This window comes from Labrus bergylta, chromosome 19 (genome assembly GCF_963930695.1).
Source record: "Labrus bergylta chromosome 19, fLabBer1.1, whole genome shotgun sequence".
Lineage (NCBI taxonomy): Eukaryota > Metazoa > Chordata > Actinopteri > Labriformes > Labridae > Labrus > Labrus bergylta.
In genome coordinates, this window is record NC_089213.1 from 1764037 (window position 1) to 1781025 (window position 16989).

Sequence of the window (16989 nt, forward strand, 5' to 3'; positions counted from 1 at the left end):
CTGTGTGTGAGTGTGTGTGTGTGTCTAAGTTTAATGTGTGCGTGTGTGTGTGTGTGTAACTGGAAAATAAAATGTTTAATGTTTGTGTGTGTGTGTGTTTAATATGTGTATGTGTGTGTGTTTAATGTGTGTGTGTGTGTTTAATATGTGTATGTGTGTGTGTTTAATATGAGTATGTGTGTGTGTGTGTTTAATGTGTGTGTGTGTCTGTGTGTGAGTGTGTGTGTGTCTAAGTTTAATGTATGTGTGTGTGTGAGTGTGTATCTGTGTGTGTGTTTAATGTGTATGTGTGTGTTTAATATGTGTATGTGTGTGTGTTTAATGTGTGTGTCTGTGTGTGAGTGTGTGTGTGTCTAAGTTTAATGTGTGTGTGTGTGTGTGTGTGTGTGTGTGTGTGTTTAATATGTGTGTGTGTGTTTAATGTGTGTGTGTTTAATGTGTGTGTGTGTGTGTGTGTCTAAGTTTAATGTGTGTGTGTGTGTGTGCGTATCTGTGTGTGTGTTTAATATGTGTGTGTGTGTGTGTGTGTGTGTGTGTGTGTGTGTGTGTGTGTGTGTGTGTTTAATATATGTGTGCGTGTGTCCAAGTTTAATGTGTGTGTGTGTGTGTGTGTGTGTGTGTATGTGTGTTATAAACAATCTTTTTTCAGTATAAATTGAATCATAAACAAACCTCCAGTTTGGTTGAAGCGCCGCTTTAAATTGTCAAGGCCGACTTTGAAGTCCTGCTGTTTACCCTTAGAGATCTCAGTCTGCCACTCCCAGTAGTCAGCTTTGTCTTCTGTGATTTTCTTCATCCAGTCCAGTTTGGGTTCTGCTCTCTTGGTGTTACTGTCGTAGTATTCTACCTGAAAATCATCAACCATCCCAACAGACACAAACTCTGGGAAGTTTGTGACTTCAGAAGACGCCGTGTAGAAATACTTCAGAGAGTGCATCTCTGTAAGGACAAAATGTTTTCATCAGTTTAATCTGAAACTTTTTGCATCATTGAACAAAAGTTATTATCCAGCACACAGAATCAAAAAACACTTCCAGTACATTCAACCAAACCTGATCATCTCTCTGCAGTCATTAAATACTCCAATTAATTTAGAGATGAAAAGAAAAAGTTCTCCTGGAACTCTTATTCTGATATTTCTGATTCAAGTGTTAGAAAATGTTTTTATACTGAAATTATTTATTCAACAAGTCAAATATTCAAGTGATGCAGTCATGCCCCTGACTTTCATTGACAGATATGTTTCATTAAGTGGATTTTTTATTGACTTCTTGACATCTCATGACTAGTCCTCACGTAGGCGGGTTTTATTATTTGAGTTTTGAAAGGACAGTGTTGGAGGACAGCAACAAAGAAAAACTATTGAACAGTATATGGAGCACAGTTTAAGAAGCTGTGTAGACTGAGTGGAGCTGCACAATCAGCCAGCGCAGAAAAACTCAATTAGAAAAAACTCAACTAAAAAACTTCAACTAAATGACAGATCATTTCTGAATCCTGCATGTTGTCTGCTTTCTGAATGCACGTCGATCATTGTTCTGTTTTTAATCTGCTCTTTAGAAAAATATGCACTGCTCAGAACAAAAAAGCTTTTAGATAAATCTGTGCAGGAATAAATGTAACCACTTTGAATAAAGTCTACAAACTTTGTAGTCTTATTAATGCTGAATTGTTGAGGCTGCTGTGGATGTTTTTTTGACTTTCACAGATTAAAACCATTTATTTCTTTTTGTGTGGGAAACACAAACTGAGCTGTGACGTTTCAGTTTGAGAATAAAGTCGTGACTGCCCTCTGGTGGACAAACTCTGTAATGCAGACTCTGTTTCTAAATGATGTTCAAGCTGCTTCACTGTTTTCTGTCACTTATCGGCCAACATAAGCACAGAAAACTAAATATGTGCAATAAGCTCACATCAGCAGATATGTGTTTCTAGATCCACTAAACAGTCTGATGTTTGACTTCAATGAAATGTTGGAGCTTCAGGGTTTATGTGATCTCAACTAAACAACAAACAAACATGTAAAAGATGAAGATCATCTGTGGAATAGCTTTGAGCTTATTCATATTTCATATACAAATATTCAGAGGTAAAACAATAAACCGAGATTAACTTCATTTTGAGGGTCAGGAGGTTGATTATGTTTCTGATTCTTTGAGCACATATTTGAGTTTGATCCTCACAAAATGAACTTTAATGACTGTGACACTCTGATTATATGTTAATTATCACAATTCATTCAAGTGAAATAAGTATTTATACCACATTAATTATACTACATTAATAACAAAACACTTTTTCTAACATTAAAGTGTCATGAAGGACTTAAAGAGTCCATTTAAATGCTCTGTTAATGGTTTTAGAGGTGAAACACTTTGAAGGCATTTAGTTCCTTTTTCTTTCTGAATCAGAGTCTATCTGCTGTGTTCACTGTAGTTATGCTGCTATTTTAACATTCATGGTCCTGTTCATATGAACCGGGCCTTCATCATTTCTCGGCTTGTCTTTTGGAAAAGATAACTAGCAGACACTTTTTATAGCCTTTCTCACAACAACACTTTTCTTGTAAGTATCAGGGTGTGAGGACGTGAACAAACAGGATTTACTAACGTCAAATTAAATGTTCACTTTTCACATTTCAACAAGCTGCTTCAGTCCTGAGAACAAACATCAAATGAAGCTTTCATTTCTACCAACAGTTTATAAAGACATGCGACATTTCCCTCTTTCCATTAAATCGTCTTCAATGAATCTGAACTCACCTGCCGTCGTGTCGTGGAGGAATAATCCCACGAGAGACACAAACACCAGAGTCTTCATTGTGACCTGTGAAGTCTTCAGCTTCGTCCAACTTTCAACTTCTTGAGAATCTGCGTGTTTCGAGCTCTGAGGGTGAAATGAGGTGAGGAGAAAAAAGAGAGCTGACTTCAACCTCTGTCTCAGCCAATAGGAATTCAGCCTGAGCACCGACGTCACTAGTAACTAGGTCACATTGACTCAGACAGGTTCTGAACATAGACTGTTAATGTTACTGTTGTGAATGAAAGTGAAAGTTAACTCCGCTTGTTTGAGCCCATGACAGAGCATTGGGAGACACGCAGGACTTTATTTATTTATCACAGTAGTGTTAAACCTTCAGATGATCAGATTATTTTTATATATTTTGTTGGTTAATGTGAAGTTTTAAGAACAAGTGTATACATTTGTGAGAGTTCAAAGGTCAGATACAGGAATAATCTGGAGTTTGTAGGGATGTAGTTGAGTCTTGTTGTGCTTTTGTTCTGTATGGCTGCTCTGGGATTTAATAAAAAGTCCTAATCCAGATATAAATATAGTTTAATATAAGTTATAGTGAGTAAATGTGGTGAGGTGCTCTCCTGTCCTGCAGTAACTCAATGTGCTCTGTGATTATCAGATATTTAAATACACGTGTGCACAATCATAACATTGAATAATGTTATTAAATCAGATGAAGGAGGACGTCTTATACCTTTTTGAAGTACTTCAAAAACTCCTGAACTAGTTTGGAGCTTTGTACGCTGAAAACTGCTTGAACAAGAGAAATGTGACACCTTTGTTGATGTTTGAACACCTGATGCTGTGTTTCATTTTGCTCTGCTTTTTGTGTAAACTCAGTCCAAACCTCACACAGGCATATTGTTTTTAATCTATTTAACTTTTATTTTACCAGAAAAATATTCTCATTGAGATACAAGATTTCTTATTTCAAGAGAGCTCTGGCCAAGACAGCAGCATCAAAGTTTCGCACAGAGAGAAAAAGACTGACAATGAACAGAAATAACACGAATCACCACATCAGAAATGTTATACTGCCATAAAGATGGCGAGGATGAACTTTTGTCATCATTGGGGGGAAACATAAAAGCTTCAAATGTACAAAACGAGACTTGTGGAGAATGCAACCTGAACTAAAGTTAAATTAATTTCAGTGTTTACACATAATCATAAAATATGCAGGATGAGCTCTGTGTAATATAATGATGAGATACCTTTAATTAAAGGATTTGATCTATACTTTATGGTGATGTTCAAAAAATCTGTTCCTTTTAAATAAAACTACAAATCACATTCAAATAATGGAGATGGGACGTAACAATTACCACATATGCAATGGAACGATATGAGAAATAATATTCAATAACGATAACATTGTTCAATATTTCAATAACGATATGGATTGAAATAAATTAACAAAAATAAAGTTTCCTCAAAAGCTGGCTGCTGTTCTTCATGTCTAACAGAGCACATGTTTTTGCAACATGTCACTTCTAGATTAATTTTGTTTTTCTCCACTAATTAAGCTGATAGTTTGTTCAGCTTCATCCGACTGCATCCAAAAGGTGTGACATGGCCGTAATCCACAGGCCTCCCTACAGCTGGTAAGTTGAACATTGAGTGGGAAAGCATTTCTGGACCACATTAAAGGAAGGCATGTGTGACATTGGACACATAAATATCTCATAAATCAAGTATGTCCTGTGTAAATGTGTCTCTGAGTCCTGACTGTCTACAATGAGGGAGAAGCTCGAGTCCCGCTGGCTGTGTTGTTGTCAGAGCCGTGTTTACATGGACGGGACGGCCGGCTCCTCCCCTTGTGTATAAAAGCTGTTTTAGTCAAGAACTAGAGAGAAGAAGAAGAACATACTCACTGATTATGAAATGTGAAGCTACACGCTAACTAAAGAGCGCTAACATTAGCATGCTAACACAACAATGCAGGAAACAGGTGATTGCAGCTCGAGCTAAGGACAATTTTGTTCCGCCACTAGCAGTAAACTCCTTCGTGTGAATGCGAGAGGAGGGGGGTTGGAGGTGTGTCGAGTTTGTTTTGGTTTCATGCTGGAGCTCAAGGGCGACATCTAGTGGATCAAAAAGTCGCACATTCTTCCTTTAAATCCTAATAATCTTACCCTGAAACACTGTCCTTATTCTTCCTGCCTTGTTCTTCACAGATTTATTCCGTCACAAATATCCACGGGCAATTGCAGCTTTAGGCGAGGACAGTTTTGCGGTACGATACACTTTATTGTTACCTTGGGGTAATTTGTCTGTCGTTTGCGCTTGACTGTTTCGTGTGAAAGTGAGTAGAGGGGGGTTGGAGGTGTGACGCTGGAGGAAAGTGAAGGCTTTGGTATGGAGGAGGTGTGGCCTAACAGCAGTTTGTCGTGTTTTCATGCTGGTGCTCGAGGGCGACATCTACTGGATCAAAACGTCACACATTCTACCTTTAAGTGTTTTTTCAATCCATTGCAATAAAATCGAATTTTTGCTATGTATTTATTACGAATGCTCATATGTGATAACGATAAAATCACAATTCATTGTGCAGCCTGAATGGCACCGAGTGGTTAAATTTCCGCCAATCTCATTAAAGAGGACATATTATCCTCCTTTTACACCTTTTTTTCCTGTGGTCTAAATGAAACATCTGTGCTGTGCTTTGGTCAAAATATAACATGAATCAAGCACCAGAGGAGGTTTGTGACCCTGTATAAACCAGCTCTCTCAGAACGCTCCGTTTTGGTGTGTGTGTCTCTTTAAATGCAATGACCCCCCCCCTGAGTTTTCCCAGTAGACATCACTCCTCTGTAGCGAGAATAATAATGGCCGACCTGCACAAAAGTTTTTCTCTAGGCTGGAGGTGGAGTCCATGGGTGGAGATACCAGGGAAGGGAGGGGATATTCTTTAACCAGAATCCCACTGTGACATCACAAGGAGAGCACATTTGAAACAGAGCATTTTTCTCTGTGTTGTAAGACTTATGCAGACCACAAACAAAGGACTGGATGGGTTTATTTCACATGTTGTGGGTCAGTAGACTCTCAGGTTACACAAATAAATGTTCAGAAACACTGAAGAAGTGGATCTTTCATAATATCTCCCCTTTAAGTGATTATCAGCACAGTCATTTGGTGTGTAACACTATAGACTGTAACGTTGCATCTTATATCGCAATCACAACTTTGTGTCATCATCTTCTTTTTAAGGAATCATTGTGATTTTATGAACTTTGTCTGCAGTTTAAACCTTCCTCACTGAGCACGAGCTTTGCCTGCAGTTTCTTTAAAAGTCACTGATTCCGTTTGTTGCACTAAAAAGTTTCATCAAAGCCAAACCAAGCTCAGATGCAACACAGTCTGCACTCTGCATACATGCGAGCACATGTGGCCACACCCATCACTGTGAGAACGCTGCATGGTGCCATTTTGTGTCTTCGCTTGTTGTTGTTTATTTGAAATGGCAGACACACAAACACGGTCTCTGTTGGAGGTCACTGCAGGGCAAACATGTCGTCAACATCTGATTCCTCGCACTCAGCGTTTGTTTTGTTGTCACTATAAAGCAAAGGGGATGAATTATGTTTTAACTCTGGGCTCAGAATTGTTTCATAAAAGCAGGAAATGAAAGTAGATAACCAGATATGATACGCTAACAAGAGCTGAGTCACACTGATCCGGGCCAGAATGCAACGCCTTCCTCATGTCTCTGTGCCAAGCTGCTGCTCCTATCTAAAGCAGGAAGCAGATCAACAAAGTAAACCTGTTTTTTTTTTAAACACAGCCACACTATTCCAGTTGTTGTTTGAGGAGTGGAGTACAGTCTTAGAGCTCCTCCAGTGGACAAACACGGCACAACCCCTCTGAGCTGTTTCTGGGAAATCACCTGACCAGTGTGATAAGTTTCGTTTTGATGTGACTGAGACTGAGCTCTGACAAGAGTTGAACATTTTGGAGGGAAGAGAAGGGAAACAGTTTTATGACCTCATGTGCTCCTCTTGTTCCGCCTGCTTTACCACATTCAAATAATAAGACAAATAATCAGAGGAACATCAGTGAAATGATGTAAGAGGGAAAAAACACAGATGTCCTGTGCTAATTTGACCTTAATTGTTTATCTTAATAGAAAAGAGAAAAACACATCTGGTGAATATGGTGGATGGGATTTCCTGAAACTGAATTAAAACTTCAACAAGCCTGTGTTTGTAAGTTGAGTAAACTCATGGCCTGAGAGCCTAAAGGCAAATTTAACATCCCAAAACATTATAAAGAGTATATGAGGATAAACAGCATGAACCACTTGGGGTTTTATTTTAGGGGGACGGGGCAGACAAAGGTGGTGTTTTGATATTAAAACTCTGGCTCTTAAAGGGTTAAAACATGATGCCTTATTGATCTCTGCAGGGCGTCTCCAGTAATATCCGGTCCCCATGAAAATATATCACACTGGAGCCCTCCACCACAGCCACCCTGCTAAATAACCTCCTCCATTAACAACTTTAAATTAAGGTCGTCACATTTGTCTCCCCTCAACACTTCTCTACACCCCACATTCAGAAAGGAACATTCCCTTTTGTTGTCATGATCGATACGATATCAAAGTTCTTCACTGTGTTTTTATATAAGAAAGGTGCATGAGGGAGGAACTCCTACACACTCTCGACGATTTAAAGAGTCTGTAGGAGTTTGTCTGCAAGCTTTACAGAAGAAGAAATTACTAAATATGTGGTGCTTTGGACTTTGTTGTCGATATCATTTGATTTTTTCCACAATCATTTAGGCCCACGTTTAAAATTCTGGTATTGTGATTACTGTAAATATCTATTACTTTGTGTTCCATCATTAAAAAGCTTGATTGCAGTTTTAATTCAACAATAACAATGACGGGCAGCAGATGGCTTAGCGGTTAGGTCACGCCCCATGTACAGAGCTTATAGTCCTCCAAGCGGGTGGGCCAGGTTCAAGTCCAACCTGCAGCTCTCTTCCCTCATGTCATTCCAAAATCTCTCTTCTCTATCTCTCTCTGGATTTTCTACTCTGCCCACTGTCCCGTCAAACAAAGACACAAAACCTGAAAATAACAACAATAACATTAAAGCATGTGATAATGCATCTTTATGGCATTTTAATAGTTTCTAAGCATCTAAAGGTTTTAACAGCATTTTGTTTTGAGAGTTAAGAAAGACTTCAGAATAACGTTCATTATTCCGTCAGTTCAACCTTTCTTATGATCATGGACTTAGAAACAAACAATGGCGATTGTAGAGTCTGTTGTGGCCCGAGCTGTTTTCACTCCCATGATTCCTCTTCATTTTCCTTTAGTGGTTTTCACAGGAATCATTTATGATAAGCGTTGTGGGGCAACAAGAGTGAGTGCTGTCAGATGGGGCCCCCTTAGGAAGGTTTCCCACTGTCATTGCAAAATTGGCACAGTTTGAACTACTGCTGTGGTTTAAGGTTATTCAGGCCTCAGGGGACGGATCTCTGAGGGTCATGAACTTCAAACTTCATATTTAGTTCAAAATAATAACAACATGGAAGTGTTTGTAAAGGAGCGCTCTTTGGAGGATTTTAATGATGATCACTCATTAAAAACAAAGGTTATAAGTGAAAATCTACCCTTGTGTTTCCAGACTTTTTTATTACTATTGTCCTCAAGTGACCTCTAACAGTCTGGATTCTAATCTTAAACACTTGAGTCTCAATAATATCACGTTTTAAGAATAAGTTTGGCCCTCAGACCAGTTGTTCACTGACTCTTCACCAACCTAAATTATGATTAATCTCACCTACATGGCGTTTGTGTATACAAAGAGATCATGGAGGCAGAGGTGTGAAGTGGGACACGTCCGGTTCAAATCCTGTTGCATTATTGCCTGGCAGATGGCGCCATCTACTGGTAGGATTTAACACTTTCTCATTGTACAGTTTTTAATTTAGGCAGTATTTGAGTTAAAGTTAAAGTACATGGTTTGTCTATCAGTCTCCAAACAGTTATTATCACCCCTGATTTATTCATCCTAACCCGTACGAGGTCACTCGACGTTAATTAAACCGATTTTATTTTGAAATTATGACCGACATTTGTCTTTCTTTATGAAAACTTGACTTGGAGTTGTAGGTGAAAGTGAAACTAACGTGAAGCCGGAGTTTAAGGGGAAAACCGTCCATCTAAGTGTACTTTCTTCGTGAGGACACATCACAACAAAGAGCTGAGCACAGACAGAAATCATCCCAACATGACTGAGTTCTCTACGATCTACAAACTGAGCCTGGTGGCTGTTTTCTGCCTGGTCCAAGGTAACGAACTGTTAGGATCATATCTGTCCATTTATTTCATAATATGTCATGAAGAGCTGCTTAGACATTATAAAGGAATCAATTTACACGTGTGCATTTTTAATTTCAGCAGTCTGGATGCATGTGTCGTCGTGTAATCAAACTACATTTAAGCAGTTTTTAACTTTACATTTCAGCCCTTTAACATTAAGTATGTTATGGTTATTCGTGAGGATTATGGGCCGACTTTGACCTTTGACCCAGCTACAGTGTAACATATTTAGATTTGTTTTGTATTCAGCATATTTTCTATTTTACAATCGATACTCTAAGTTGTGGCATATTTCTTTAATGACGTTTGGCGTGAGGCGCCTGCGCAGTAGCACCCTCTTGTGGCCAGACTTGATAGCGCACCATCGTGTCCACAGACTTATTAATGATTTAATCGTTGAAACAGCTGAAATACTCACAAAATAGTCAAACAGAAATTGTACTTTTTGCGACTATCAAATTGAAACAGTAGAATAAATATTTATGTTGTATTTTTGTAAATGCATTTTGGGGTGACTTTCTTTTCTTGACTTAAATGTGCCCTTATTTCCAATTTAAGCAACACAAAGTGTGGCGTTTTTATGCAACACAGATTTTATGATTTGGCCATTAACGTGCCCATAATGCCTGGGAAATGTATTATTTATAACAGTAAATATCCTAAGACCAAACTTATTATCAATGTTTTCAAAAGAAGCTATGCAACTACTTTCATACACTTACATGTTGGTAGTAGAAGAAGAAGAATTGCTTAAAGCTTTTCAATTTAGTCGAGAAATTGGCACCTGCTGTAAAATCCCATGTGATTGTATTTGTTTTTGTTTATGTTGTCTCACTACTCCCTCCTATCATTTTTTTGTGATCTTTGTTTACCTGTCTGTACAGATGATGAAGTCTGGATTTCTGTGCCAAGCCACTCATCTTATTGTTACGTCATGTTTTGTCTTTGTATTCTGATGGAATGAGTTTTCAAGTATAAATACATAAAGTAGTATAAATAAAAATCAGGTGAAATCACTTAAAAAGGGTTGGAAACAGAGGAGGCACCAGACACCCTTTTGCTGGAGATTTTGGGTTGCTCAAGTTCAAGTGATGGTGCTCTCAAAAAGAAGATTTTCTGATGCTTAAACACACCTATAGACATAAACATACAAGCGTGCACTTACACCTGCCCTGCAACATTTGAAAGGTCTTCATTTTAAACAAATGGTGAAATATTCATCTGATGGAGAAATGTTCAAGCCTGCCTACATGCTCACTGCTGACTGTAAAATTAAACCAGACTTAGGCAGTAACGTAATATTTACAGTCTATGGCCTGCACACACACAGCCAGCATCACAGATCAGACAAACTCAGCTGGATCACCAACATGTCAGCGTATTCATTAACTTTACTCCAGGTTCAGAAAAACACTTTGTTTTTTATGTTTTCTTTAAAATTACAATTTGCAGGACTCACAGTCACATGTGAATAAATTAGATAAGAAAATATGATTTAGCCACAGGGGGTGCTTTAGGTTTGGTTATCCGAGGGGAGCCCCTCCCTGGAGCCGCCTGTGTACAGGAACAAGAAAACAGTCATCTAGAACATTTCTTTACCCCAAACAAGATCAGGGCTCTTACAGGTGTACAGTTTAGTCTAGGTGGGTCAATGTGACCCTGATAACGATGATGTCTTTTAGGATATATGCGATGCCTTTCGAGAAGTTCGGCAGATGTGATTGAGCAAGACACGAGTACAGAAGTGTGATGTTGAATCATGTCTCCTCATGAGTATTCATCTGATGTATAAACTTTCATCAACGTAAGCCATCACTCTCTGATGTACATCGCTTTGGATAAAAGCGTCTGCTAAGTGAATTGTAGAATCTGAGTCAACTGAGTCTTATTGTATAGAATCAAGTCTTTCTTCAACAGCAGGGTCTTGTTTTCTGCATGTTACACTCATAGCTAAAGTTGGGACTAACTGCTCATATTCTGAGTTTCACTGGGCAGTAACTTCTGCAACATGCAGTGTCACTACAGAATATAAATCCATAATGCTCAGGCCTTACTGTGTTTTTAAATAAATTAATCATATTTTTCTGTCGTCTGAAGCGTGCAGCAGCAGCTGTCCGGTGTTGGAGTGCTGGTTTGTGCACGAGAAGGGTCGAGGAGGTTTAACTTCAGGTGGAAACCAGGAGAAAACCCTGCTTTACATCTCTACTGACGAACACGGACACCCTGCAGAGTCTCAGAGAGCTCCATCCGACGCCAACCCCGACAGAGTCTTCTTCATTACAGGCGAGTGCAAAATGATACCCTGAACAGGATGTGTAACCGGACAATTATCTACATTATTACATTCAAATTTCTGATGTTAAGATGTACAACTCTGCACGTACTGTATGCTTGAATTTGGTTCCACAGAATCCTCAAACAGTGCACCTTATATTAGTTCAGTTAGCTCATAAAATCCAGTTTTACCTGACTTCATCATGCTCTATATCTATATGTGACGTGTGTGCATGGCGACCTGTTTGTTCCCCAGTATGACTTCTGGAACGGACGCCATTGTTAGAATCTCTGTAAAAGTGTCTGCGATACAGTTTACTGAGCTTCTGATTAATCTGAACCCTTGAATGAAGCTGAATGAATCATATTTGATACAAGATTGTTTGACACCTCTTCATTCTCACTGAAATATTTTATTGCTCCTACAATGATCTTTCCCTGACAGAAGTTAAAATCTTCTAGTGACTCAACAGCTGACGATGTATTTATCAGAAACTACTTTGTAAAAGATATTTTAATTATAAAAATAAGGTTCTGTGATTTTGGTTTTCTCTGTCTCTTCTGTTTTGTATCAAACTTTCTCTTTTCAATTTCCAGTTCACAGTTAATGGACTTCAGCTGGTTCAGCTCTTTTCTGGTCTTCTGAATACTCAAAGTACTTTTTAGAGGGGGCAATTTTGTGTGTTGTGATCGAAAACCCGACCTTCCACTTGATACGTCTGACTCTACCACTGAGCCACAGCCGGCCCTAAAGTAACCATTTTAAAGTATACTATCTATCTGACTCATCTTCCCTCAGACCCTGCCGGCACTCTCTGCCAGCCCCCTCTGAACCGGCCCAGCGGCTCGGCCAAGAAGCCCCAGTGTGAGATCAACCCCTTCCTGCCGCACCCCTCCGACCTCAAATGGGTCGCTGCACTCACAGAATCCACCCTGAGCCCTTTATACCTGCAAGCTGATTGGTTTACAACCTCTCATCAGGACTCCAAACAACAGCGGACCATTTCCAGCATCATGCGTGCTCCCCCAGGAGCCAAAGAGCACAATGGTAATGACTTATGACGCAGAAGAGAAGTGGACATGAAGGTGTTATCTTGTGCCAGTTTGACTCTTGTCTTCCTCTCTGTCTGTCTCCTCAGTGATCCTGAGCGTGACCAGTACAACCATCGACGTTCAGGCCAGACTTGGGGAACCGGTGCAGCTGGACTGCAGCTTCTGGGTGGACCCCTCCTCTCCGCTGTCCGGGTCCGGTTTCGCCGTAGAATGGCGATACCAGTTCAGAGGGGATGGGCGACTGGTCCTGGCATACGACGGCAAAATGGACCGCGTGGCTGACATACAAGAAGAGGGCGCCACGCTGGACTTTGAGGGTTTGCACGAGAAGGGAAATGCTTCCCTGATCCTGCAGGAGGCTAAAGTGCGTCACTCGGGGATGTACATCTGCACAGTGTACCTGCCGTACCTCGTGGCCCAGGTGGCGGTGGAGCTTGAGATTGTTGGTGAGGAAAAGATTTTCCTTCAAATGGAACATAGGACCTTTCCTCAGGAGTGTGATGTCTCCTGTGACAGACTGAAGGTTGATCCAGGGTGAAACAATGATTTAAAGGGACAGTTTGTTGTTTCTTTAAATGGGGTGAATAAGGTCCTCATTAATAGTCAGTGTATTAGTCCACAGGAGATGAACTCCTCCCCTTTAATGTGAAACCAGTTGGAGCGAGGCAGTTCATCGCTGCTTACAGGGTCATTTTAGCTCCTTTTAAGAAAAGCTAACCCGCTAGCTAACCAGCAACTATGCAAGTGTAAAACATTTTTAGCCATGTTTCTGTGCTTTACTTTGCCGATAACAGGCCACTTTGATAAACACTGTCTGAGCACCACACACGTCTTTTGAGCTAAGCTAAATGGTACAAATGGTTCAGTCTGCAGCGATGTATAGCCTAGCCTATCTGCTGTCTGGTTTCTCAGTAAAGGGGCCGAGCTGTCCAGTATCTCCTGTAGCTTATACACTTACAGTACTATTAAGAAGTGTCTCATACAACCCTACTTCAAAAAACCTGAACTATCCCTTTAAGTCTTTATGTAAAACAGAAAAACAAATCAGTGTGTGTCATGAATGTGTCCATGTGGCATTCTGTCACAGCCTGTTTTTTATTATCACACAGCTCTGAAACAAACTGAAGAATCTGTTTTTGATGCACAAGGAAGAAGATTATGATCAATACTCGTCTTTCATTGTCTTTAATCCACTGTATTCGACTTCTACCCAGAACCTCCGACCCTCTCCATCTACCCCTCGCCTCTGCCCCTCACTGTTCCCGGCCAGACTTTGATCGTTCAGTGTGAGGCGTCCGGTTTTGCCCCCCTCTCTCTGGAGCTGAGCTGGGAGTTTAAAGGTACAGACGGGAAGTCCAGGCCTCTGGGATCAGGCAGTGTAACGGGGCACAGGCAGGCCTGGGATGGCACCTTCAGCCAGAGCACCCGGCTGGAGCTCGACACCACTAACCTGGACCTGGGCAGAGGAGGGGAGGTCACCTGTGTGGGCGTTCATCCTGGAGGCACACGACGAGCCAGCGTGACCCTCAATGTCATCGGTAAAGTGGACACATGATGAAGATGGTTATCAAGCTCTTCTGGTGACGGTTCAATGAAGTAGTCAAAGACAGATTTCCATCTTTCTTCAACAGGTTTTGAAATGTCTGAGCTCAATAACAAAGAAGAAGAATTAAACTGCTTGGCAAGATAATAATTGATGAATCAGGAAAGACAGTTTTATGTGATATAAGACCAGATATCGTTTGGGTTTAGGTTGTTATCACACCGTATTATTATATACTTTTTACTATTATTGTATCCAAGTTTGAAATTCTGCTTTCCTGAAAACCTAGTTGTTGGTTAAATTTAATATTTTCTTTGTGCTTAATTAAAGAAGAAGCAAAACATTAAGACGAGAATAAATTAAGGCTTGATTTCTGTTTTTGACTTACAGGGTTCAGTACTCCCTCCGTTGAGGACTCGATGGCGATGGTTGGTGTAGCACTGGTGCTCTACGGCCTCATCAAGTTGGTCTCCTGGACCTTCACCAGCTCAGGTAGCAAAAAAAAAAAACTTCATAGTTTGTAGGAGAGCGGAGGCCTCAGTATGGTGCAGCAGTTTGTTTTGGTTTTAATGCTGGTGCTCAAGGGCGACACCTACTGGATCAAAAAGTCTCACATTCTTCCTTTAATGCTTCGAGTGTTTAAAATAAAATATGTAGAGATGTTTCAGTTTCATTTCAGCGTATGACTTTGTGTGTTTTATTTTACTGTTCATAGGACCAGATGAGGCTGATGAACAACACAAGGTAATGTTACTTTTCAAACAATTACACACAACATATATCATTCTGAATGTCTTTACATAAATGTTCATCTTGTCCACTTCTCATGAATAACTCTGGATCTGCTCCTGTGTTGAAGTGTCTCTAAGTGTAAACAACAACTGTCCACTTTTTCCTCTCAGAAAAAAAATTAAAGAAGAATGAAGTCTTCTGCTGGTGAAACGACAAACCTGCTTGTTTTTCATTTCTTGGAGGAGGTTTCTAAAGTAACTGCTTCATGCCGGCAGCTGCATCTTTTTTTTTTTTCTTGAGCTAGCATTGTGATGAATAAATGTTCTCAAAGAGTTGTTTTGTTATCAGATCCAGACAGGGATGGGCCCATAGACTGTTTAAAGAATGGACGGCAGAATACCTCGCCTCAAGTGAAGCCAAGAGATTTAGAGCTCCCCCTGCTGACTGGCCGCAGTATAGGTCATAAACCCCGCCTCCTCCATGTTCACAGATAGCACATGATCAAACTATTAAATATAAATACTCTTCAATAAACATTTATCAAACCTGTTTTCATCATGACAGTGAAAGTCAAGCCGATTTGTTTTCAGATCGTCTTTAGTTTTTTTTTTAAATTAGTCGTTTGATTTTATAAAACGGTATAAATTTGGTTTCTGCTAAAGGTTAGCAGAGTACAGAAGAAACAGCGAGAGAAAACGTAGCAAACACCAACACGAGTTATTGATTATTTATTCCTGTTGCCCACACTTCCTCGCGTTGAGGTGGAGGTCGCAGCAGGCCGTGGAGGTCGCAGCAGGCCGTGGTGGTTGCTGCGCTTCAGGGACGCCGGGTGGTAGTCGTGCCAGATCACCTCGCTGAAGGTTGGGGGAGCTCCGTCTGCTGGCCTCCATCCTGTTCAGCAGGAAGAGGCCGAGGCAGGCCGTCCATTTACAGTCTATGATTGGGTTCATTCAGTTCTGTGTCATTTGTTTCTTTCTCTCTCCTTCATAAATAGAAATAATGTTTAGGATAAGACAAACTGTGATTCTAAGATGCAGGGGAACATTTTTGTAAAGACCCTCTACTCAGTTTAAACATGCCTGTTATAATTCTTCAATCGTCCACATACAGAGATACATCTGTTATCTCTTACTGCTCATGGCCTCACACAGTTTACCTGCTGTGTTGTTATATGTTGTTTGTCTCAAGCACTGGAAAAGAACAAGAAACCTGCAGGAGGGTTCAGATAACAGCTTCAGTTTGAATATGGTACTGATGACATGATATTCTCCAACATGTTTGTAGCTGTCATCACTGAGGGATTAAAGATGTGTGTGTGTGTGTGTGTGTGTGTGTGTGTGTGTGTGTGTGTGTGCGGGGGCGGGGGCGGGGGCGGGGGCGGGTGCGTGCGTGCGTGTGCGTGTTTTCTCTATAGAAATAGAAAATTTTAAAATGAGGTCATTATAATTGATATATGACCACGTGGTCAAAACCTTCAACAGGAACCCTGTGATTGTAAATGAAGAGAAAATAATGTATGTTCTGAAATTGTTAATATTGGTGGGTTTTTTCACGGCTGTGACACTTGATGGTAATAATTATGCTTCAGCTCTGAGGAAACGCCACATCTGCAGCTCCCCACTCGACTAAGTGGAAATAAAATGATGTGTTGAAGTTTCTTGTATTTATGACAATTCTGTTTTTCATTGATCAACAACCTTCTCTGGAACTTTCTCTTGTCATCGGAGTCGATATAAAACCGGGCAGAACACAATTACACCATAATTGATATACGCTTTCACTTTTTGAATAAATAGTTAAAAGACATTTTGAGATAATTCAGAAAACTTAATTAATCAGCATGAATAACAGATTAGTTTTGACGAATTGTTCAGGAGGACACAAACTTACCAAATCATGCCTCTGCGAACATTATTCACACACATATAATATATATATATATATGTGTGTGTGTGTATATATATATGAGCACAGATGAAGAGTCCATTTCAAAAAGAAAATGTTTAACTGGTTTATCTGGTAACAATGGGAAAAAGTAACCAAGATAGATCAATCACAGGAACTTTATCATAAAACAATATCCGGTATTCTAAAAACTTCTCCAAATCTGCTACTAAATTAATACACAGAATAACTCATAAACTATTTAAGGGCAACTCACATATTTTGTAATAAGTAAAACTTTAAACAATATGATAAATTATATGATATTGAAGGTTAAATGAAAACAAATGGAGGTTATGAAATATAAAAGGTA

General features: G+C 39.9%; 2 protein-coding genes across 2 annotated transcripts in view; one reads left to right on the forward strand and one right to left on the reverse strand.

Annotated features, from left to right (window-relative positions):
• The window catches only part of LOC109980478 (major histocompatibility complex class I-related gene protein-like), a 9081-nt gene extending 6160 nt beyond the window's left edge, over window positions 1–2921 (reverse strand). Inside the window, exons 1-2 of the mRNA XM_065948061.1 lie at window positions 2763–2921; window positions 673–939 (exon numbers count right to left, since the gene is read on the reverse strand). Coding sequence (XP_065804133.1) covers window positions 673–939; window positions 2763–2820 — 325 coding nt within the window. The 5' untranslated portion in view covers window positions 2821–2921. The remainder of the gene's footprint in view (window positions 1–672; window positions 940–2762) is intronic.
• Window positions 2922–8900: 5979 nt separating this feature from the next.
• LOC109979531 (tapasin-like) lies at window positions 8901–16395 on the forward strand. Its single transcript, XM_065948296.1, has 8 exons — window positions 8901–9099; window positions 11228–11413; window positions 12204–12452; window positions 12544–12903; window positions 13672–13995; window positions 14391–14492; window positions 14716–14744; window positions 14903–16395. The coding sequence occupies exons 1-8, from the start codon at window positions 9039–9041 to the stop codon at window positions 14912–14914; spliced, it is 1323 nt and encodes a 440-aa protein (XP_065804368.1). The 5' UTR covers window positions 8901–9038; the 3' UTR covers window positions 14915–16395.
• The last annotated feature ends 594 nt before the right edge of the window (window positions 16396–16989 follow it).